Source organism: Bacillus rossius, chromosome 1 (genome assembly GCF_032445375.1).
Source record: "Bacillus rossius redtenbacheri isolate Brsri chromosome 1, Brsri_v3, whole genome shotgun sequence".
Taxonomy (NCBI): domain Eukaryota; kingdom Metazoa; phylum Arthropoda; class Insecta; order Phasmatodea; family Bacillidae; genus Bacillus; species Bacillus rossius.
The window spans coordinates 304496754-304521202 of NC_086330.1; the positions used below are offsets into that span (position 1 = coordinate 304496754).

The following is a 24449-nucleotide window of genomic DNA, read 5'->3' on the forward strand; positions in this document are numbered from 1 at the left end:
CGTGTTAACTAAATCTGATAGCCCGCACTCTTTCGTGGTGTGTATACGACGGTAGTTATGCGTTTGTTCGGCTTGCATTTGGATCATAGATTTTATTTTTCTATTTGAATTTGAAAGGTTTTTGTTGCATGACTTATTAATTTAAATTGTTTGGTGACCTCTTTTATACTTCATGTTTTAATTAAACGTACTTTCCATGAATTGGTTTTGTTTTTATGAATAACTTTATCTAACAAAAAAAATTTTTTCTGCATAATTGTGGCACCCCTACTTTTCAAACTCGATTTTAGAATAAAAAGTGCGACGATTATGCGAGAAAACACTGTAAGTCTGTAACCAGTATTAAAGTTCTCCAACTGTCTGTGCGCATGTCACGACTATATATAAATAAATAACATCTATTTATTTATTCATTTCTTCGATCATTCATTTATTCATTATAACATTCATTTCAATATTTTTTAAATTCGTTCATTGCTTGACGTCTCTGCAGCCTTCAAGGATGTTGGGATGTTGGGTACAGGAGCCGGCAATTACCTGCACAGTAAGGAACACTCTGGCAGTTGCCATGAGTGCCTCAGGGAAAACCAAAGCAATGGCAAGACCAGTATTCTGATCTGGGTTCTCTGGAATGTGAGTCTGGTTGTCTCACTTAACCAGACTTGACTCTGTACGAACATCGTGGACCAGCCAGTGATCATGGAACTCACCATAAGTGTGAATCATTAAGAACTAATAACTAAGTGAATTGGGAGCTTATAAACTGTGGAACTCAAGCAATTTCACATTCTTATGGGGTCCAGAAAAAAGGATGCCAACCTGACTTAGCAAATGTCTTCAGTCACCACAGACACCACTGTGACACCCGTTTCCGGTTGTCACATTTTGTTTTGCGCTGCGTGCAAATGTGTTTGTGTGACGTGGGCGGGTCGTTGAGCGCCGCGACTTTCTGTCAGCTGTCTGCGCAGGTTGGTCACAGCGCCGCGGGGGAGTGGGAGTCGAAGCCGTGTTACGCGCATGCGTGAGCGGTCGGCATGGAGGAGAGGGGAAGTGGGTCGAGCAGCGAGGTGGGAAGAGGGAGACCTGAGGATAGCAGGTCAAGTGGTTGAGCGGAATGAGAGGGGACAGGTGTGAGCTGTCGGGAACTGCGACTGTGACTTCAAGTTAAAGATATGGGCTGTGAAGCTACGTAAGAAAACATTGTCTTCGGCGCAATGAAGTTTGGGACGGATGCGTCGGGAAGAAGATCGGCAGTGTTTAGTTTTAAAAAAACACGAAGTTGGCTCGCAGGGTGGCGGGTGATGAGTCTCGCGGACAGTAGAGGGCTCGGTTGGCCGGTAGAAATCGTTGAAGCGGGGCGGCAGTGAAGTATTAGACAAGCAGCACCAAAAGCTTGTTTCGAACAGCATTTTCCTGTAATGCAAGAAGGGTCAGCTACGTAAATAATGTAATAACATTGGGGCCTCTACATTACGACGCAGTATTACTAAATCTTATTATAAAGAAAATTTTGAATATTGATCAAGAGCGAAACATAAATTTTTTTTTGTGAACAAGGTATTAGGGAAAAATAAGACTTAGCTAGAAACGACGAGAATGTTGTCGACGAGCAGGCAGAGTCAACTTGAACTTCAACATTGTTGAGTTGGTTTTTTTAACTTTAATTTTTTAACAATTATTCTTCAGTATTGCAGTCGAAGTTTAGTACGAATAAATTTAATTTCTTTTGTCGAGTCGTCTTGAATCCTATGAAGATCGGCAGTGAATCGGCGGTTGGTTTTAATTCGGAGCTGTGTCTACATGATCGTCGAATGGATCATCGGTGCTGAAGTAGTGGGCAAGAGAGGTCGGCAGTTGCAGTTTTCCAGTTCAGTTTCAGCTGTCGCAGAATAAGTGTTTGTGCTTTGGGTTGCGCAAATTATTAGTGCATCGTCTGAATCCTGTAGATGGCATCTGAAACAGTAAGTGTTGATTTGTCTTCATTCATTCTTGGTGATAGGTAAATTTTCTTGTGAAGATTTTGTTGGGTAAAATAATTAAATTCTGCCCTTGATTTTTTTTAAAATGTAATTTTGTTCCCTGCGGCATATATGCGTGTTCGAAGTCCTGGGCAGTTGAGGTTGAGATAGTGCAATCTAGTCCCAAGTAAAGTAGTTTGATTTTGAATATTTTTTTTAATATAATTGTGTCATGCCCGTTTTTGTGTTGGCGTTGTTACCACGCAGCAGGGTGGCGGGCGCAAATTACGATACCCGCGGCATTGAAGCGTTTTCTTGAAAAGAAAAGCCTTGAGTTTATAAATCTAAAATTATAAATTCCTATGATTTTGTGTAACAATTGCTGAACTAAACATTTTCAGCACAGTTATGAAACAGTATTTTGAGGAGACACATATATGCATTTATTTAATACGAAATTGAATTTTCTAAGTAAATTTTTTTGGAAGTATTTTAAAGACATTTAGTGTGCATGTCATGAACTGTAACAGATTCTTGAACGTTAGAGATTTTAGCATGATAAGTTATAATTAAAATTTTTTCATTGATGAGTCAATTTGGATTAAGACAGATAATACAGTAAAACCTTTTTGTTGCGACCCCATTTATTGCGACCACCTCTCTATTACAACCCGATTTCGAGAAACAGTGAAAAAAATGCCGAAAATCCGAAGAAAATCGGACAGAAAATAAGTTTCTTGTGGTGAGTAGCGTGTTGCTGTGTTTCTCTTGCCGAGTGCTGTATTGCTGTAGGCAGCACATATCTAAAAATAGATACCACTTCCTGTCGACCGCTGTCAGCGCTTGACAACCCCCATTCCACATCCCTTTGCCGGCAGGGTAGCAGATAAAGGTTTTTGTGGCAACGTGTTTACGTTTAGCTTTTTGCGAGTGTCTAGTGTGGTACGCAGTTAAGGCAAAGCTACCTGCTGGATTTCTCTTGATTTTGATTACTATCGGTTGACAATGCTTGCTTAGTTTTTGAAGTCCGATTTGGTATATTTTCTGGCTTGAATTTGTGAACTATTGTTGATGACTTATGCAGGTTTTTTCTTTTTTTTTCTTCCGATTTTGTGTATTATGACTTAATAAATAAAATACCATTAAATATTAATTACTATTAATTTCACACTTTCAATACTCGATTCTGTATTGTTTTTTTTAGTTCGATACTTTCGATACTTCGATACTTTCGATACTCCAGGGAAAAATATTTTCCCATTAAGTAACAGTTATTACAAATAACATAAATTAGTTTTAAACTATATAAATTCCCTCTTTATTACAAAAATACAAACTGCAAACAACTTTAAATACTTCAGTATAAAAAATAGAAGCGAAATACAAACTATCTTCAATGAGAGTTAGCCCTTTATTTTCCAGTACACTTTTTTTTACCACGAACAAATGTAAATAAAAAGAAAATCAGAAATTTTTTCTTGTTTGTTTCATTTTACAAACAACTTAATGCAACAGAACAATTTTAAATAAAATATTAACGTGAGAAACGTAAAAAACAAAACAATCCGATCGTAAGAAAACAATAACAAACGGGTATATTCAGTTCAAAGTTTAATGAATGCACAAAATATAAGTTCCGTGCCTTGGTAAAGCGCGTGCACCATTTTCATAATCATTGCTAGTTTGCGCCACTAGTCTCGCTTGGTGCTGGCCATAGATGCTACAAGCGAAGTGCACAGTCTTCCTGATACTATCCATATCTATGGTGCGATAAAGTTATTTTTCTACGTTTGCAAAGGTAAACAATGAACTTTTTCAAAATAAAAGCATTAAAACGTAGTTTATCAAGAGGAATATAACAAAAAAATTGTGAATTTTAGGACTTTTCCGCTTTGTAAAAACGTATGAAACGGGAAATTAATTATTTTATAAGTGTATGTTCCGGGAAAGTAATTCATTGTAAATATAGTACTTTCGGCGGGACCAAAATTAATCGGCATATGACACGGGAAAATGTATGAAACGGGAACGTATCATCGAGGTACTACTGTAGTTGTATTTTGTACGATGGCGACTCAAAACTTAATTCAATACAAATGAACAAGCATTCCGGTATCGAAAAAATGTATCAAACTTACAGTTTCGATACTCGATACTTTGCGATACCGTCAAGTATCGAAGGTATCGAAGGTATAGAGGTATTGAAGTATCGAAAATCCCATCACTACTATTAATACAATGCAGGAAAAACCCTCCGGCCGCAGCGTGTGAACATGGTAGTCGGCCGCTCTCTCGCCCTTGCTCACCCTTTCCCCATACTGTGCGCTGCTTGTACTTGTTAACAATCACGTTATCTGCTTCATTTTAACGAGAGTAAAAATATATTAAAACTGTCAGCAAATTGATAAAAGCTATGTGTCCGCAAAACAGGGCACAACACTGGCCCGCCAGTTGTTTTCATTCAAAACGTGGCTAAAGAACTTGCATGGATCAGGCTGAAAACATCCGGCAATACGTGTAGGTTGTTAGAAGGAATTTTGTTATGAATTGAGATGTTATGTTTTTCGAGTAGATACACACAGCGACCGACTGGATGCACGCCCGCCTCGACTTGTTTTAACTGCCACAGCGATGTTTATTTTGACAGCTCAAGCAATTATCTTTTCTTGTGGGTTGACAGAAAAAGGTCCTTTCACACAGCATAAAAAAAAAAGGCTACGCCACTCACAATGGCTGCCGTCTGTCTCCCCCGCATTTATCTTTATTCTAACATTCCACGTCTCGCTTCTCGCGCGAGCAATAGCGAAGCGACCATACATTGGGCCGTTTTATGCTTTGTTTGGTGACAGTAGCTTGATTTTATTCGGTATATTCCTTTTCATAGGACCCTTGTAGGGATGGGTCGATTCGATTCTCTGATTCCTCGATACCACCGATTATTAAAAAATTTGGGTACTCAGTATCGGGTACTAAAAAAGGGCAAGGTAGGTTAGGAATCGGTTAAGTTAAGAAAATACAGTAGTAATATATTTTCGTCTGAACTTTACTTACTTATTTTAATATATCTTACCTGCCGTATGCGCATAAAATTCCTAATAATGCTCATTATTATTAAATATTAATTTTATACGAATAAAAATAAATAAAAACAATGTTACCGGGCATGTTTAACCTCTAATTAAAACTCCACGATCGAAGAACATTATTCCTCACTCATGTATTAGACGTAAATAAATTGTAAAAAGAGTTATTAATTTTATTTGCAGTTAAGAAAAGTCCATTGTTTTTTGTGAAGAAAGTGACGGTTATGAAACGAGATCACATCACGTGTCGTCACCAGTTTAGTTGTGAGCCATTCAAGGATGATGGCCTCCACAAAATCTCTGGTGGCCATAAAATATAAAGTCAAGTCGAAACGTATTGATTCGTTGCGTACGGGACAAATTGTATAATGAAAGCAACAATCGATAATAAAGAATTCTCTGGCCATACCGCCAACAGAGGCTCGTGTTTATTTCTTGCAAAGGAAAACCGTAATAATTACTAGAAAAACACTTGAAAATAGTTTTAGCAAAACAATATTTGTGCCAAATAAATAGCATAAATGCGAAACAATTCACAGTAACCTCAATAGCACGACGGTGAATTACGCCGTAATTCACCGTCGTGCTATTGAGGTTACTGTGAATTGTTTCGCATTTATGCTATTTATTTGGCACAAATATTGTTTTGCTAAAACTATTTTCAAGTGTTTTGCTAGTTTGTTAGTAAAAAAATGTTCGCCGACTGTCGTTTCAAATTACGATGCGAATGTTCTGATATTGTATTAACATGTCTAAAGTTTGGGAACATTTTCGCATCAATAGTGAAAATGACAAATATGCAATTTGTAATAATGGTAGTGCGCAAATTTCACGGAGCGGTACTTATAAATCTACAACCAATTTAATGAAGCATTTGAAATCCCGGCACACATTACTACCAGAAAAAATAGTCTTTGAAGAAAAACAAACTTTTGTTTACAGCACTGTCACCAACTAAGTCAAAAGGTACCACAGAAAAAAGTAGTGCTACCTTTGAACCCATTTTGAACAAAGATGTTATGTTATCGGCGTTATCGCCTGTTAAAGAACCTTGTCTAAATGTTGAACTTCTTTGTGCACAGCCTAGTACTTACTAGCAAACAAACTTTATGTGAAAATGCTTCTTCACTGGTAATTGAAAAAAAAAAAAAAACCTCAACATTTAATCCTAAGTCTATAATTATCCTTTATACATGTTATTATCATTATGTAATGCATTCAATTCTTAAGTAGTTTTAATTATGTGACCAGAATTACCAGGAATCGAAAACTGGAATGACTCGGAATCGAGAATCGAAATTTAGGAATCGGTACTGGTATCGGAATCGATAAAAATGTGTACTCAACCCATCCCTAGACCCTTGCTATTAAAATACATTTATATTTAAGTTTGAAAGCTTGGAAATTCCTTGCCAGAGATGACTGAACTCGAACTTGGTGTGAAAAGTGACATATTTTGACATACTTTTTTTTGGGCATGTTTGGGGAGAGGGAGGGGTCCGAAAATATTTACAACGATCTTACCCCTCCCTCACTGCTTTAGTACCCCATTCATAATAGCCCAATTTTATGGGAGAAGGGAGGGTGAAATGAGCATTTTCTCACAGAAGGTTTTCAAAGGAGAGCGAAGTTGGGGTGTTATAAGGGAGGACACTAGATGGTTTGTGTGTCTGGGAGGGATGAGCTAGCCTTGAAGAATGTTACCGATGGGAGGGAGGGGTGAGCTTATGCGTCATGAAGCTGTTGCCGCCAGCCAGCCGGGCGAGCTTCGTGTGCGCCCACTCGCGTTGCAGAACCTACAGCTGCCATATTTTTAAAGGAAATGTCCCATTATTTTTCTGTTATTCTTACATGAACATTATTGGAAGTATTAAACCCGACACAAAAATACGCTGTGTGTTAAAATTAACAGATTTTAATGATCTTTCATTTAGTTTTTTTTTTTTTTTAATTTTTTTCTGATTTTCACATTTTGGTCAAAATGTCCAATTTTTTGACGGTTCCCGAAAATGTATTTGTTAAATCCGGGGTTCGTGACATCGGGGTTCTAGTGTATTTAACTATGGCAAGCAGAAAACGTACATGTAAACTAACCAGTAAAAATAAACCGTCTTTTGACATATTTTCTTTAGAGGTGGCCTGTAGGACGACGGACTCATGAAGGTTGAAGTGGGTTTAAAGCAAAGCCGTCTAGCATTGTGTGTGACAGCATCCTGCCATTGTACAGCTGGTTTCTTAGCGAGTATAGCGGTTTGGGAAGGGAGGAGGGGTTGAAATCAACTGAAAATTCCGGAAAACATCTATTACGACCCCCCCCCCCCCCCCCCCCCCTTATTACGACCCTATTCCTGGGAACGGTGGGGGGTCATTTCAGAGAGGTTTGACTGTACTGTGATTTTCCTTTCTAAAGGTTGTTTAAAGTTTCAATTATTCAATCAATTTGGCGGTTTACGCTAATAGCTTAGAACATTTACGAATTAAGGTGTTAAACCAGTTCAGTGTGAGATTTCCTGCCTAGTTTTTCGTATATCTGTTTTTGCCCTTTTTTTGTATTTAATATTATTGTAAGTTTTTATTGTATTTGTTGGGGAGTCAAGTGGTTGCTGCTTAGGCACCGAGAGCTCTCGGGGTGGTTGGGATCAAAGTTTTTGCGAGCTGTTTTATAAGGTCCAAAGGACTTCTGATGATGCTGAAATCATCCGACAAAATCCAAAAGCCAGGGGGTGTGGCGAGTCTGTAACCACCAAACCATTGGCCCCCAAAGCCTTATCTTTTATTATATTAGACCAGTTTGTTTCATTATAGTTTTGGGCGAAGATTAATGATATGCCTTTTTATCTTTGTGTGGTTTGGATGGCGCGCTTTTCTTTGTAATGTTGTATATCCTTTTATTGAGAATTATAGTCACTCCTAAGACCTTACTCTATGTTTTTCCTTTACGTACCCTGCCTTCTGCTTGGGCTCAGGGTAGGTGTTGCTGAATAAGTTGATTGGTTGTCCAAGTGCGGCGGTACAAGGTTATACCACAAACTTACAAAACAAAGTGATACATGCAGAAGGATCGCAGCCAAGAAGAACTAACTTGATCATGTAAGTAAGCTGTCATCCATGAGTGGACAGATGCTGTTGAAACGCACCTTGCCGGTGCGCACGAAGGCCTCCGAGATCCTGCGGTTGCGGCCGCCGTAGCAGGTGGTGATGAGGTCCGCCACGCCGCAGCTCTCGAAGAAGGTGGACAGCTTCGAGCCGGGATAGAACACGTCTATGAAGCGTATCATCTCCATGAGCCCCAGGCGGATCACGGCCGCCTTGGTGTTGTCGCCGAGACCCATGCCGTCCACAAAGCCCGCACCACACGCCACGATGTTCTAGCACAACATGACGGTGCCAGTCGTCAGAACCAGCACACAAGTCCACAGTTTAGAATGAAGGAATCAATTAATTATTTTATGAAAGCTTGATGCTTTATCAACTTCAGGATAATTTGAGATGATAAGATGAAAATGGAGCATTAATGGAATGAAGGGACGAGCAAAACGGAATAACCCTAGAAGAAAAGCTCTGCTAGAAATGCAACCCAGAACATCTTGGCCATTCAGCCACTGCGGTCCCTTATTTTGACTCTAGCACACTCCCAAGTGAGATTTTATTGGTGTTTCAGGGGAACAGCGTTGCCCAGGGACGCACCTTAAGGGCCCCGCATGCCTCCACCGCCTCCACGTCATCCACGACCACGACCCGGAAGTAGTCTGTCTGGATGATGTCCCGGTACAGCGGCGCCAGCGCCTTGTCTCTGCATCCTGCGCACACAAGCAGGACCAGTGGAACAGCTGTGACTTGCATTCAATAGCAGCCGGTTCCAATCCCAGACTGGCCATACTGAATTATATTTTCCAATCTGTCCACAAAATCCCATCCAGAAAAATACTGGAATGATGTTTTATTACATCCCCACACATCACGCTCAGAAATTTTCACCATGTGCTATTTTCTTACGTTAAATGCATTAATAAAATTACTATATTGACCCAACTTTCATCATATTTTAACATATCCGTAATGTATTGGTTTAAAAACTATAAATACTCAATCTCTTTCAAACTTACCTTTCCACCACCTTAAACCCATTAATAACAGAAAGAAAACTTTTATTCAAGTTTTAAAAGAATATTTATTAAAATGAAAGACCACAAAATTATTAACTAAAGTTTTTTTTTAAGCGAATTGAAAATAACACATCATTAACTGTAAAACTGACAGCACCATTCAGCTACACTGAAAATATATAATATACTTTCATTCAGTTGCTGCATTTTACCTTGTAACAATTACATTCTACAATTTTCATGCAATTATTTCTCATTAGGCATGCATACTATAAGTGATTTACAGCTTTAATACAACGATGCAATTAGAGATGACACTAGATTATCATATTGCCAAAAACATAAATAATAAATGGCTGGCTGATGTTCAGATTGATAAGAAAATTGGTGTAAGGCAGCTCTCAAAACTTACACATTCTGTTTCTATTGTCCATCTATCTTGGAATGGGCTCTTGCCTGATTGCAAGGATACTCTTTAAATGATTTTTGGGGGATACCTAATGCTGGTTTACACTGTTCGTCACAGAGAAACCTTAAGAACGGACAACAAGATGAATCCACAAACACAGACAGCACAGAGAATTCTGTAGAAGGAATCATCAGTCTATTTGTGGCAGATGAAGGTAGTAGATGTCAGTTCCCGAAATTTCGCAGCTGTTTTGTCTTAGGAAGCCTGCTGTGATCATCCGTTTGTTGCTGTGTTCTCCAAATCTTTTTTGTCTGTATTTAGTGATTGTTCTGATTACAACTATCTCGTAGTTATCAGCAAATAGTGTTTGTGCTGTGATATTTTCCTGACTAATTCATTCCACTGAATTTTCTGCATTGTCCATGAATTTACTTTTGAATAGGCTTATTTTGGTTTGTTTTCTGTGTGTTTGTGTATTTATATCTTCGTCTGTTCTTGAGGTTTCTCTGACATACAGTGTAACCAGCAGTGGCATATGTCCAAAAAAAGGTTTAAACAAACCTCCCCATTGCAAGAATCATTCAAAGAATGTATGTATCTCCCACCCCTCCAAAATCTAAATCTTTTATTGCATCATCCTCTTAAATTTTCACGCCTCTGTAACCACCAAACTCATTCTGCCCTTCAAAACATGAAACAACATGGTAAATCTTTACTTAAACTATTTAATAAGTGGGAAGGACAGGGTCTTGCAACATTACAAATTCATACTTTTATTTTGTGAGCTATTCTCATACAATTGTGTATGAAGTGTGTGAAATGTTGCCTGCTAATGTTGTTTGTAATAACCGTACATCCTTCCCTATCCTCACCAGAACGTCCTCCGGACATGATCTCCCTCACCCTTCCCTAGTAGAACCAAGCTCTCTTCTCTCCTGACTCGGCCCTCGCCCAGTTCCTGACTGTTTCTGATGGCTTGTCAGCTCCCCTCCCCTTGCTTGTGACCGGCACACGGGAGCAGCTGGTCTTCACTCCAGCCCTGGGAGTAACCTACTTATTCAACAGAAAATATATTGCAAATACATAGTTAACAATCTTGGGAATGTTTGTAACTGATCGGTACTCTTCAATAGCTACCGTGTACTTCTCCATTAAACACATTTATGCAATATGATCCGCTGTACCAATTCCAAGACAACTGGCAACTTTAAAATTATTTAAGACCATCCCCAGAGGTATTAATATTTCAAGGACATGTCACAGCTATGAAACCTTGGAACTTCACACTGGAAATCAAGGGCTTTCAAGTTCCATAAGATAGATAACATATGCACCGTCTGTCAGGAGTGGATAGGTAAGGATTCACGTTCTTGTGTGCGAGTTGTCCAGTATAAAACAAAATATTTCATTTTCTTCAAACAACATGGGAAATAAACGAAAATACAGTTATTATAAACAACATTATCAGACCACATTTCACACACTTCACACACACTTCTCAAAAAATAAAAGTATGTATTGTAACGTTGTAAGACCCTGTCCTTCTCACTTATTAGAAGGTTTACGTAAAAATTTATTATGTTGTTTCATCACGTTCACTAACCAGTGTGCTGATATCATTTATGTAACAGCCTTTTATTCCTTTTAAAAAATATTCCTATGTTTTCAATAATGAGCATAATTTATCTTTTTTCAAGCTTTTCAGGTTATTCTGATGATTTGATTACTTTGTAGTGAATAAACCCCAACGCCTTTTTTTTCATTACCTTTTTGTTGGTAAATTTACGTTTGTATGTGACGTAATATTTTTTTTAAGTACGATGTTGTTTTGCTGTGTTCATAAATGAGAATATTAATGTAATTTTCCTTTGTACTTGGTTTTCTAGCCCTGATTCTGTGTCTGAAAGCTGAGGCAATAGTTTGACCTGTCACCGCGGGGGGGGGGGGGGGGGGGATGAGAGGGAGGGAGAGGGAGGGCGAGAAAAAGAGAGTTCGTAGATATGAAAAAAAATGTCAGTGTGTAAGGCTGCTATTACTATGCGCCTGTATTGGGTCGTAAATTTTTAGGTATTTTTGTAATTAGTCAAAAGTGAGGTCACCAGACCACGTGATTTTTTTCTTAAGTGTAATCTTTGTCAAAAAAGCCTTGCTACGAGGGGTCAGAAATTGTATCTTGCAATGGTTTTGACAGATATGCTGTGATTTGGCTGAGAGGTAGTGCACCTGCAATTTCCTCTGGGCGGTACGCAGATGCACACAGCCTCAGGCAGTATTTATCTGGTCGGGGGTACCGAGAGGTTCGAGGTCTTGGCTGTGGTCCAGGCACTATCGCACATTATCAACCTGTTTCCGTGTTTGGAACTTTGAATCTAGAATTTTTCAACCAAAGTCATCAATATCAAGACTGAGTGATAGCGCCATTGTTCCGAGAACTTAGTCCTTCAGCTTCGTACCGTGAGTTAGTGTGTAATCACAGGCCTTAAATACGAACTATACTTAAATATTCATCCTTCGTTACCCATGAACAGCAATCTTATTGGTTCAGAAATAAGTGAAGAGGTTATGTGCAAAGAGTTTGTAAATTCTACATGCACTCGTTTTTGTGTTCGCAAGATGGCTGACAAGATGACCATGAAATTTCTACGAGTATTAATAAAAATATGTTAATATCAGTTTGTGTCTGAGAGACATTATTTCAGTAACTGATAAGACACCAGTAAAAATTTCTTTGGGAAAATTAATTTGATTTTTCAGCGCCCATTTTATTAATGCAAGTGTTTATGAATGTCCATATTAGACTAAATTTTGAGCTAGACCGGGAGGTCTGGAGTGCAAAAAAGTATAGAAAAACCATATTTACTTGTTACAACACAACAGAATGATATGATAGTCATAGATGACTGAAATGCACCTCACGAAATAAAAATTAAGTTTTATCTGTGTCACAGTTTCTGTACAAAGACAAATATTCTCAGAATGAACCATATCCAAAAAAAGAAGTCCAGATGTCAACAGAAGTGCAGACTCACCGACTGTGGTCTCGCAAAACTTCTCCTCTGCCACCTCCCCGGCAAGGTTTGCGCCCATCAGCACACTGCAGGGTATCTTGAGGTGTCGCGTGATGATGTGCGATATGAGGTCGATGCCCCCGCCCTCCGCAATGTCAAAGCCCTGGCCCGACAACACCGCCCCATCACTCACAGTCCGGAAAAAGAGTCATCATACTAGGTAATATTTTATTTTATGCTCTCCACAAGCTGCAGTTATTCTCGGCAGATTTATTAATGATGTGCTTGGTTAATGTTGCTTCATTCATTCAAATATTTGTTTCTTTGTAGAGCGCATGTTTTGTTGGGTGGCAAAATTATTAATGATACAGATGTCCAGTAAAACCCACAAACTGAATCCCTTGACTTATCAGGGACTTTTAATAATTAATTTTTACTGATGCAAAAAAATATTATATTTCCATAGAAAACAATTGTATAAATTTTTACACCACTAACTCTAACATAGTTACAATGTACTAACAAATTAAACGTCATGACAAAACTGTTTACATGATAACAAATATCCTGAAACCTACGTACAAAGTGATGTTTCTAACATCACTCTCCAAGGCACCGTAACAAATGGAACTCACCATCATGTGTCAACAAAATATGACTCTACAATCAAAATTACTTAGTACACCTAGTACACCAGCGAGGTAACAAGTCACCACTGAACCCAATTACAATACTCATGACACAGGCTCTGCATTTGTCTACCAAGTTCAATTAAATTCATTGACCCCAAATATTTTTCCCTGACTACGCCCTGATTGTTTGAGAGATTAAAATTCCTTGACAATTCCTGGTTTTTCCTAATGCTGGGCAACCTGTAAGCTTTATGCTGTGACCAGTGAACGGTCAAGTCACCACTGCTAGTCAGGTTTAATCACAGAAACAGAAAATTTAATTTTGGTTTGAAGGCTTTCACCGGCACTCTACAGCAATGTCTTACGGATGAACGTAGTTCTATCCTTTTCTTAGTTTCAAGAGATCACAATTGAATGCTACAAAATGCTTAGACAATGTGGTTCATACAATAAAATCACACCTACAATTTCAGAAGATAGTTTTATTTAGATGTACTGTGTTTTTTCACAAGCCTCCGAAGCTTCAACAACCAATAACTCAAAATAAAACCAAAAATGGACATACAATGTTTGTGCGCTAAGAAAAATGATATGTAGTCAACCTCGAATAAGTAATATTCAAGTTTGTTTGCACGTGAGACTAATTCCCAGCCAACTGCAACATCTGAAGTGTTCCTCGGACACGTGAGAATAATAATTAAACCCTGTCTGGAACCGAACCAGACCATCTTCATTGATTTTCTCAAGGCTCAATTAAGATTAAAAATAGTACTTTTAAAAGAAACAATGAAAATGAGAAAAGAGATTTTTTTTGTTTATCTATTTTAGTACTGTTTTTTATTGCCAAGCAATTATTTTCATACTAAAAAAACACACTCAATGATTTCTGCCAATATATCTGCCAACCTCCAAACATCTAATCTTTACAGTACAAGTTTATAGTTTGAAAATTATTTATAATTAATTTCCCACGAGGTGGTGAAGAGATCACTGGCTGGTTAGAGATCATTAGGCACAACATAAGAATGTATGGAAAGGGCTATAGCACCTCACAAAAACAACTAGTATTTTTAAAATTTGAATACAGACAATTATCAACAAAGGAGATTTGCCTATGGGTGTTCAAATCAATATAGAGAAAAACTTATATTTCATTTAATTATTTATAATAAATGTAGCAGTATGTAAATTAATTAACATTTTATTATTTTTAATACAGTAGTTACACTATACAATAAGTCCATTTTTATAGCATTTACTATTTTTCATAGGACCAAAAATATTTTTTTCATCTTCACTAAGTGCTGCAAATTTTTTTAATTTGTTTTGTTGTATTCAATTTATTTAACTATTTGAAACATAATGTATTCAAAATATTTGTGTTATAAAACCTGTAATTTTCTCCCTCGCCAAGGACTTATTGCTTTGTCTATCAAGTAATGTTGACCTTTTTAATTTTCTCGTCATTATTTTATTTTAATGACTATTTCTAAAAGTTTAACCTGATACCTCCCTTGCATTTGTTGTTTTGCCCCAAACAATTTTTTTTTTTTTTAAGTGTAATATCATGGGTGTAAAAAGTTGTGCAAAACTTGGTGATTTTCATTACTTGCGCGACTTTTGCCACCAGTGAATATCTGTTGAAAATATTTGTGGCAAAAGAAAAATACAAGGGAGGTATCAAGTTAACATTTCCAAAATAGCTCTTAACAAAATGACAAAAACATTGGCATGGCGTACGAGACAGAACCGACAGCAAGGTCGCCGAGACGGCCCACACAAAGGGTTGAAGGTGACGGGAAGGACTAGCATGGCCTAATGCAGGGGTCGGCAGACTTTCGAGTGATATGAGCTAAATATTAAATAAACAGATTCTCCAATTTTTTTAGAGAGCCGCAACATGTATTTTCTCTGTATCTACATGGAATTTAAAGACAATAAAAAAAGAGAAAAAATCAAAATATTTTATTTTAAATTCAAAATAAAGTCTTAAAAATAAAGGTTACTCAGGGGGGGGGGGGGGGGGGGAAACCCACGTAAATGTAAATGTAAAAAAAAAAAAAGAAGAAGATGGTGTTAGTAGAGCTCTACTGATACAACGAGAAAACCTAAAATTAGTGATGCACCGATTCCGATACCGATAAACGATAATCGCCGATAATTACATTTTACCGATTAATCGTTATCACCGATTATTTAAATACCGATACCGATGTAAGTTGTATTTTACGCATCCTTTATTTTCTCGTCAGATTTCGTAGACATATTTCGCCGCATATCTTACGCCAGATTTTAAATTTAAAAAATTAGGCGCACACTCACTATTTTAATTTAGTATTCATTCCCGCCGCTATTTATTTTGTAAACACGCAACTAAGAACCATAGATACCTGCATACAGATAAAAGTTGTACTGCCAACTTTAGAATAAGACAGCATTTAAGTGGTTACGATTACGATCAGGTTTAGCAGCGCTAGCGATCATAGTGAGAAATAATGAAAACGTCCGAAAGGAGAGAGCGGTTGCTTTAGCACCAAATGTTTGCGAACTTCAGTGTTGGCTAACTTTCCTGTTATTGGCGTCTTTGTTGACATCATATAATCTATGGAAGTATTCCAAAGGTGTTGTGTTTTTAAACGTAAATGTTTATTATTGCGAATGCGTATTTCTGAAAACGAGACTGTTTTAAACAATGGCGACGCGGGAAAAGAGAAGTGAAGTGTGGAAACATTTTACTACAAGCCAAGAAGGCGATAGTAAAGCAATATGTTTATATTGTGGTGCTGTAATATCACGTGGTTGTTCTTGCCGATCAAGCTACACAACCACCAACATGTTGCATCATTTTAAGACACGGCATCCTCAGAAATTTGCATTTGCAGAAAGTACAAGCCAGGCATGTTCTACTGAGAGGGAACATTCGGTTGCTGGCCCTTCTCAGAAGAAAGTTAAAGTAAGTCTACTTCAACCAACACTGCAAGACGTAGTCGAAAAGAAATTACTGTACAATTCCAATGATCCACGAGCTCAGGAATTTACCACATTGATTGCTGAAATGATATGTGTAGACATGCAACCATATGACATTGTGAATAATGATGGTTTTAGGCATCTCATGTCTAAAGCAGTTCCGAGATACAACATTCCTTCAAGGAAACACATGGCCGATACAGTAATTCCAAAAATGTATGAGAAAGTGAAAAATAAAGTTAGAGAGAGACTTTCTAATCTTGACAGTGTTGCTGTCACAACAGATTTGTGGACAAGTAGGCTTCGTCTCAGATGAATGATTTCATTAGTGTCACAGCCCATGGAGCAGAGCTGTCTCAGAAGGTACATTTCTGCCTTGAAGTTTTACCTTTTGATGGTGATTTGCACACTGCAGTAAACATTGCAGACAATCTCTTGCACATATTTGAAGACTGGGAGATAGGCAATAAAGTATGTGCAGTTGTTACTGATAATGCATCTAATATGAAATGTGCCGTAAGAGATCACCTCAAACTGCCTAATATTCCATGCTTAGCTCACAGTGTTCAGCTTGTACTCAAAGATTGGCTGCTGAATCAATGTCCAGTTCATGAACTGCTTGCGGCATTCAGGAGCATTGTAGGGCATTTCAGTCATTCAACAGCAGCCAAAAAAATTCTTGTAGATGCACAGAAAAAGGTAAACGAACCTCAGCACGTACTTATTCAAGATATTGCGACACGATGGGACTCTACTCTTCATATGTTACGACGTCTTGTAGAACAGCGTATTTCCATCACGGTTGCTCTCCAAAATTACTCGAAGTTTAGGTGTCAGATTACAGCTGAAAATTGGTTGCTTGCCGAGCAATTAGTAGATCTTCTTACATACTTTGAAGATGTGACCAAGACAGTCAGCAGTGAAAAAGCATCTGTAGCAGATGCTATACCACTAGTCAACAGCCTAAATCACATGCTGTAAATGAAGATAATGGAGGTTAAAGCCGTTAAAGGTGCCATTAAATCTTTTGCAACCGATTTGAAACATTCACTCGGCTCACGTCTTGGTGAATTGGAAAAGACTGAGATTTTCTTAGTAGCTACGATGCTTGATCCTCGTTATAAACACCATCCATTCCAAAATCCTGACAGCATTGAAACAGTGAAATATAGTTTTAATGATAGCATGACACTGCAAAAATGTGATCAGACTTCTGAGTCAACTGGCACTTCTAGATGTGCCATTTCTTCACCTGGTCCTTCTGCTACACAGAAGGGAATTTGGCAGATGTTCCAGAAAATGGTTGATAAGTCTATAGCTGCTACAACAGCTTCAACTAGGGGTAAGTACCACATACACTGTGCTACAGTCAACAAATCTTGACGTGATGAGTTCTCCTTCTCTTCTCACCGAGCCCTCTTGACAGAGAGCCAGTAGGGGTGGAGGAGGAGGTCGACTGCTGGTCTGGCCCCACGTTGGGCGCCAGCTATGTTTTGTGATGATCCTTCTCTTCTTCTCTCACCGAGCCCTCTTGACAGAGAGCCAGCAGGGGTGCAGGGTCGTCTTCTCACCGATGTCTCTCTTAGGTGAGAGCCAGGTATCGGGTGGAGAAGGTCCAAGCTGCTGGTCTTGCGGCAGGTTTCACACTCGGCTGGTGTAGGCGAATAGCTAGTGGGGTGAGGGATGGGACTAAACTATTCATTGAAAATAATGTCGGTATTTTCCACGGAACTTTTATTGACCTGAATTGTCGAAACAGTTCAATTTGTTGCCTGCATCGGCTTTTACAACATACACAGAATTTATACACGGTACACCCTATCGTCCAGAAAGGGGAGGGGGAAGGGAGACAAATTCCCTAGGCCGAGATAGGTCCTCGGATGGCCTAACTCGCGAAGGAGGGGTGCGAGCAGCAGAAAACGGATAGCCAGTCGTTCTGCTGCTCCCCCTATGATCGTCCTATGGCCAGTGGGCGGAATCCAGCCTCACTGGCCGTCAGGCCGATCAACTGACTTTCAGGTGGATGACCTCGCCTTTATATAGGGAGAAATGCGCGGGAACGAAGAAAAAGAAGGGAGGGGCGAACTAACTCCTCTTTGGAAGGGATGAGATGCGCGCGCATGAATGTCACTGAAATTTCCCTGCCCTGGTGGTGGAAGTATAAACTAGATATAAATAATTAAAAAGAAAAGATAAACGTGGCATAAATAATTATATGTAAATACATATATATTCAATCCTATGTATTAAAAAGTATTTAAACTTTCTTTCACAACTTAATTAGTTAAATTTATACTTTTATAAAATATAAATACAGTTGGTAGTTCACCGTTCACAAGATGGCGTCACAATGTACATGTTTAGCTGTGGCAAGAGAAAAATATACATTGTTTACATAACTCGTCCATATTTACTATTATATTCTGAAGTACGTTAATATGTGTGGTTATAGCGAAGTGAAAAATAAAGGGCGAAGATAGTTGGTTGCTTTAATGAATTATTCTATTGTTCGTGGCTTTGTTTATAACCTACGACGTCGCACAGATTTGTCGCCGCATATTACGTGAGTAGGCCTACTGCCGAAATACCTTTTTCCCTGAATTGCTTCTGAACTTATTAAAACTCGTTTTGGGTTTAATTATGACGTAAAGTAACGTGATATTTAATATAGGAAGGGCGGGCACGCGTCAATTTCCCCCCTAGTGGCGAGCGTTACTTTACGGGAGAAGAAACTAGAACATCTTGGAGGAACACTTTATACATAGATAACTGTCAGTCTCTGTAATGTACGAGTCTCTGGGTTATCACTTTGGATATGACTTCTTCAGCTTTCTGGAAGTCCTGATTGGGGACAGCTGCCGGTGGTCTCCTGGGAACGCCTATTGGGACTGCTGGCGGTGGTTGTAGGATTCGGCCATTGGTAAGGCCGTTGGTTTGGTGTCCGCCAAACCGTCTCTCGGTACCGTCCTGGTAGGTCCTTGGGGTCTCCTTTGCAGCTCCGCCACGGCATCTGGCGACGCTGTGGAGGCTGGTAGAGGCCTGGTAGAGGCCCGGTTGGGTCCTTCCCACTTTGGTGCGAATCCGGCGCAGAAGTGGTTAGGCTATTGCTGAGTGGATGGGTCTTGACTAGTACCCTTTGTCCTTCAGCAATCTGGTGGTTGGGCGGATTCTTTGGTGTAGGATACTTGCGGGCTAGTTACCCTAGTTGAGCCTTTCGTGCGCATCTACTCTGGTGGCAGCTTGTAGACAGATCTCTTCGCTGAAGGGCGGTATGTGGGGTTGGAACTCCACTTCATTCTCCAGGTTGCTGGATCTATCGTCTCAAGTTTAATTCGCTGGTGCTGGTTCCGATTGCTTCATTGTGCCTACGCCGCAGTGTGAAGAGGATTTCTCCCAGGTAGCGATCCCAGTGGCGATTATTGGCCATGGTACGCAACCTGAGCCCTTTCTTCAATTCCTGATTACGGCGCTCTGTAGGGTTTGCCTGGGGATGGTAAACTGGAATGGCCCAAGTTTCTAGTTCCCATTTGCATTTGGCGCAAGTGTCGGCCCATAGTTTGCTAGTGAATTGCACCCCATTGTCTGTAAGTATGCTTTTGGGGTATCCCCATCCAGGGAACACTTCATCTTGGAGTAGAAAATGAATCAACTTTAGCGAGGGGAAAGGCTTCGACCCATCGTGAGAAAAGGTCTGTGATGACGAGTAGGAAGCACTTACCCGTCGTGCTTCTGGGGTAAGGTCCCATCAGGTCTAGAGCTAATTGGTTCCATGCTGCAGCAGGATTGTCTCTGCTGGCATGCGAGGCATCGATATTCTAGTCCGGCGTGCTCTCGGGGCTCGTCTGGCCAAGAGTGATGGAACAGGAGTCCACAGTGAGCACAGCTGATCTGGTGGATTCCGGTGCCAGGGCAGTCTTCTACACCGCAGAGTCGATGAGCTGCGTCCGCCGTCGTTGGGTATGTACAGGTAGGTGAGTTGTTGGGTGCCAGGAGAGGAGGCTGTTCCCCTCCGCTGTCTGGGTCTGCTTCTCGAGAATCCCTGGTGGTAGGAAGGTCAGGAGCACTTGCCTGCTTGCTGCTGTTCCTGGTGTGGGCCATGGTGTGCCTGCTGTTGGTTAAGTCTTCTATGGGCTGCAAGTGGTGGCAGGGGTCCATTCCAGTGGTTGCTGGCTAGTCCGTCTGGTAGAGCTTGCAATGGGTCTTCACGGGTATTGTAGAACAATCAACGGGCCCCGCGTTGGTGCGCCAAACTTGACGTGTTGTCCTCTTCGCACCAATGTCTCTCTTGGGTGAGAGCCAGGTACCGGATGGAGAAGGAGGTCAAGCTGCTGGTCGGGCCCCACGTTGGGCGCCAACTTGACGGGCATGTTGCTCCGTCTCCTCCTCTCACCGATGTCTCTCCTGGGTGAGAGCCAGGTATCGGGTGGAGAAGGTCCAAGTTGCTGGTCTTGCGGCAGGTTTCACACTCGGCTGGTGTAGGCGAATAGCTAGTGGGGTGAGGGATGGGACTAAACTATTCATTGAAAATAATGTCGGTATTTTCCACGGAACTTTTATTGACCTGAATTGTCGAAACAGTTCAATTTGTTGCCTGCATCGGCTTTTACAACATACACAGAATTTATACACGGTACACCCTATCGTCCAGAAAGGGGAGGGGGAAGGGAGACAAATTCCCTAGGCCGAGATAGGTCCTCGGATGGCCTAACTCGCGAAGGAGGGGTGCGAGCAGCAGAAAACGGATAGCCAGTCGTTCTGCTGCTCCCCCTATGATCGTCCTATGGCCAGTGGGCGGAATCCAGCCTCACTGGCCGTCGGGCCGATCAACTGACTTTCAGGTGGATGACCTCGCCTTTATATAGGGAGAAATGCGCGGGAACGAAGAAAAAGAAGGGAGGGGCGAACTAACTCCTCTTTGGAAGGGATGAGATGCGCGCGCATGAATGTCACTGAAATTTCCCTGCCCTGGTGGTGGAAGTATAAACTAGATATAAATAATTAAAAAGAAAAGATAAACGTGGCATAAATAATTATATGTAAATACATATATATTCAATCCTATGTATTAAAAAGTATTTAAACTTTCTTTCACAACTTAATTAGTTAAATTTATACTTTTATAAAATATAAATACAGTTGGTAGTTCACCGTTCACAAGATGGCGTCACAATGTACATGTTTAGCTGTGGCAAGAGAAAAATATACATTGTTTACATAACTCGTCCATATTTACTATTATATTCTGAAGTACGTTAATATGTGTGGTTATAGCGAAGTGAAAAATAAAGGGCGAAGATAGTTGGTTGCTTTAATGAATTATTCTATTGTTCGTGGCTTTGTTTATAACCTACGACGTCGCACAGATTTGTCGCCGCATATTACGTGAGTAGGCCTACTGCCGAAATACCTTTTTCCCTGAATTGCTTCTGAACTTATTAAAACTCGTTTTGGGTTTAATTATGACGTAAAGTAACGTGATATTTAATATAGGAAGGGCGGGCACGCGTCAATTTTATTAATTAATTGCTAAACCAAATATTTGTCATTTTGTAATTTTATTATTTACAGGTAATGTAATTGAAGAACTGGACAGTTACATGAAGCAGCCAACATTCGACTTAGGGACAGACCCGATTGAATTCTGGTTAAAAGATGTAAATTACCCACATCTGAAGAAGGCAGCACTGAAAAATCTTATAATACCCCTTGGATCTGTGTGCTCAGAGAGATTGTTTTCATCAGCAGGAAACATTCTCCAAGAGAAGCGCAACAGGATGTTGCCTGAGAACTTAAGAAAGCTTGTTTTTTTAAATTCAAATTTGCCAGTGTTGAATTATGACTACTAAATGTCAACTGCGTGTTTCACATGATATATTTACTTTTAAGAATAAAAATAAATAATATAAGCCTGTGAAGATATTTTAATTCTTAGTATTGCTTGATATATTATTATTTGTTTAATTTAGCTGTTGCCAAATGAAAATGTGATAAAATAATCGGTAATCGGTTTGTATCGGTATCGGCCGATGTTTATGTTGGTTATCTGTATCGTTTCGGTAATCGGTAAAGCCTTATCGGTGCATCACTACCTAAAATATCTTAATTATTTATTAAAATAAAAAAGCACCTGGGTGAGCGCGGTGGCAGGGCGGTGCGATGGTAGGGGAGCGAGCACACAGGTTAAGGACATGCCTTGTGATTGTGGCGTTTGAGTTTGTTCTGCATTTTTTTGTGCCTTGGCAGTGCAGTGAGTTGTAGAGCCGTAATATCCTATGAAAATAGTCACATACGGCTCGCGAGCCACAGTCTGCCGACCCGTGGTCTAATGTAAGGAACCACACAAGCGTTTCTCTGGAAGGACTTAAGGCCCCCCAAACACAATCCGTCCTTACTTTCGGTTCAAACTTATCAGTCGGAACTGACGTGTCTGTGCAAGGACGATGGACTGATCAGTTGTAACTGATGGCTTTCCATCAAATCGGACTGTGGGCTCACGAGCCCTAAAGTCAAAACTGTCAGGCCATCAGCTGAGTATCATGGTAGATATCTTTGTTTATACTCTTTGGTTGCTTTGCTATTTTTTTCCTTTTTAAAATTAAAAGTGTAACTTTGACTGTAACATACAAAGTTTCTTCCATATTCTACAATAAAAACAATATATCCAACAGCAACAGCAACCGCAAGACTGATCATGTGTGGGGAAGGCTTCACTTCAGTCCAAACTGTCCGGACTCTTCAATCTGAACTGGGAGCTGGACTGCAGGGACGTGACGTTGGACCGGACCTCTCCCCACCTTGCTCCATCAGGTATCCATCGTGACTGTATCCTGGCAGATGCTACGAGCGGACTGCCAGGTCCGACAAGCTCCTACCTTGATGAGCGACAACCCGACCGCGGTGGGCTTGATCTTGCCCAGCAGGGACGCACACAGCCCCCGTATGAACTGGTGCGGCACCACGAAGATGAGCACGTCCGCACCCTGCGCAGCCTGCACCACATCCGGGACTGCCAACTGCAACATGACGTGCACTGCATTTCAGCCAGACCGTCCTTTTTCATCCAGGACTACTCCACAACATAAGCATTGTATTTTGAGCTTTGCCACAAATTTTGTCACCAGATTCATACTACATGGTATGTGATATTTGTAGAAAGACAAGAAAATATTTGTAGTTAATGTTTTCGCAGGAATCATCATGTCATCACTCAGCAGAAGTGTTTTTCTAAGTTTCTACAACTGGTAAATGGTTTACAATTTTACTTTTACAGAAACATTTTTTCATAACAATCTTAAATTGAAAAGAACAAACAATCCAACATGCAGGCTAAGGTCATTCCTGTTGGTAGTGTCAATACTTGATGATTACTTACACACAGAATGGAATTCATAATCAAGTACTTATCTGGCAAAGACACACTTCTTCGTGAAGTGATGCTTAGTCTATAAACCTTACTTATATGCATGCTCAATACATAATGTTTACAAAAGTACTACATACATACATACTTAATGAAGTAATGGTTGAATAAGCACTGCTTACACATACCATTTCGTACTGAATGCCGTTGTTAATTGTGCTAAATACAGAACAGTATTTTATTATTATATTGTTTCACATAAGTTTCTCAATGCCTACATAAACCTACAGGGATTGTCAGTTGCCTCTGTACACTGACCCTCCCACCTTGTGGAGCGAGGCACACGGCCATGATGGCCTGCAGTAGCGATAACCTCATGTGTTTGTAAACCATTATAACATGCATAACCGTAAACGTATTGCACATTCTTGACATCTATAATGTAATAACATACAGTTCCTTGAGTCAAAAAAATACTATCTATAATGAAGTATTAAATCTTTCATAACACGCCACAAGTTCTATGTGTACAGCAGCGTAGTTGGTAGCATGTCGGACTTGCATAGTAAGGATGCTCATGTGGCAAAGAATCTAATCTCTTGCCAAATCTTTATTTTCCTTTCAACTGTGTCCTGTAATTCTGCCTGTCCTGTTTCTCATCATGTCATGACACAGCATTCCGCCCTCTAGCATCGAGCATACTTTGCATGGTGACTTATATTTGACTAGTTTACGTGCTATGACCTGTTAACGTATGTATCATGAATTTTTAAATATCCTGTAAAAAAAGAAGGAAAAAATAACGCAAGACTGGAATTTGTCAGCAAGGTTGGCATTCCCTGATTCATAAACCTTTACATTTAATAAGCTCTTTTATTATTTTTTTCCCACGGATGAATTACCATCCTAACATACGCAGGAGT

The 24449-nt window shown here is 39.8% G+C and overlaps 1 protein-coding gene across 2 annotated transcripts in view; it reads right to left on the bottom strand.

Annotated features, from left to right (window-relative positions):
* Positions 1 to 24449, bottom strand: part of LOC134527851 (glycerol-3-phosphate dehydrogenase [NAD(+)], cytoplasmic) — an 86600-nt gene that overhangs the window by 47266 nt on the left and 14885 nt on the right. For both annotated transcript variants that reach the window (XM_063360808.1, XM_063360809.1), the window contains exons 3-6: positions 23039 to 23179; positions 12586 to 12727; positions 8729 to 8841; positions 8179 to 8409 (exon numbers count right to left, since the gene is read on the bottom strand). In XM_063360808.1, the coding sequence (XP_063216878.1) occupies positions 8179 to 8409; positions 8729 to 8841; positions 12586 to 12727; positions 23039 to 23179 (627 nt within the window). The remainder of the gene's footprint in view (positions 1 to 8178; positions 8410 to 8728; positions 8842 to 12585; positions 12728 to 23038; positions 23180 to 24449) is intronic.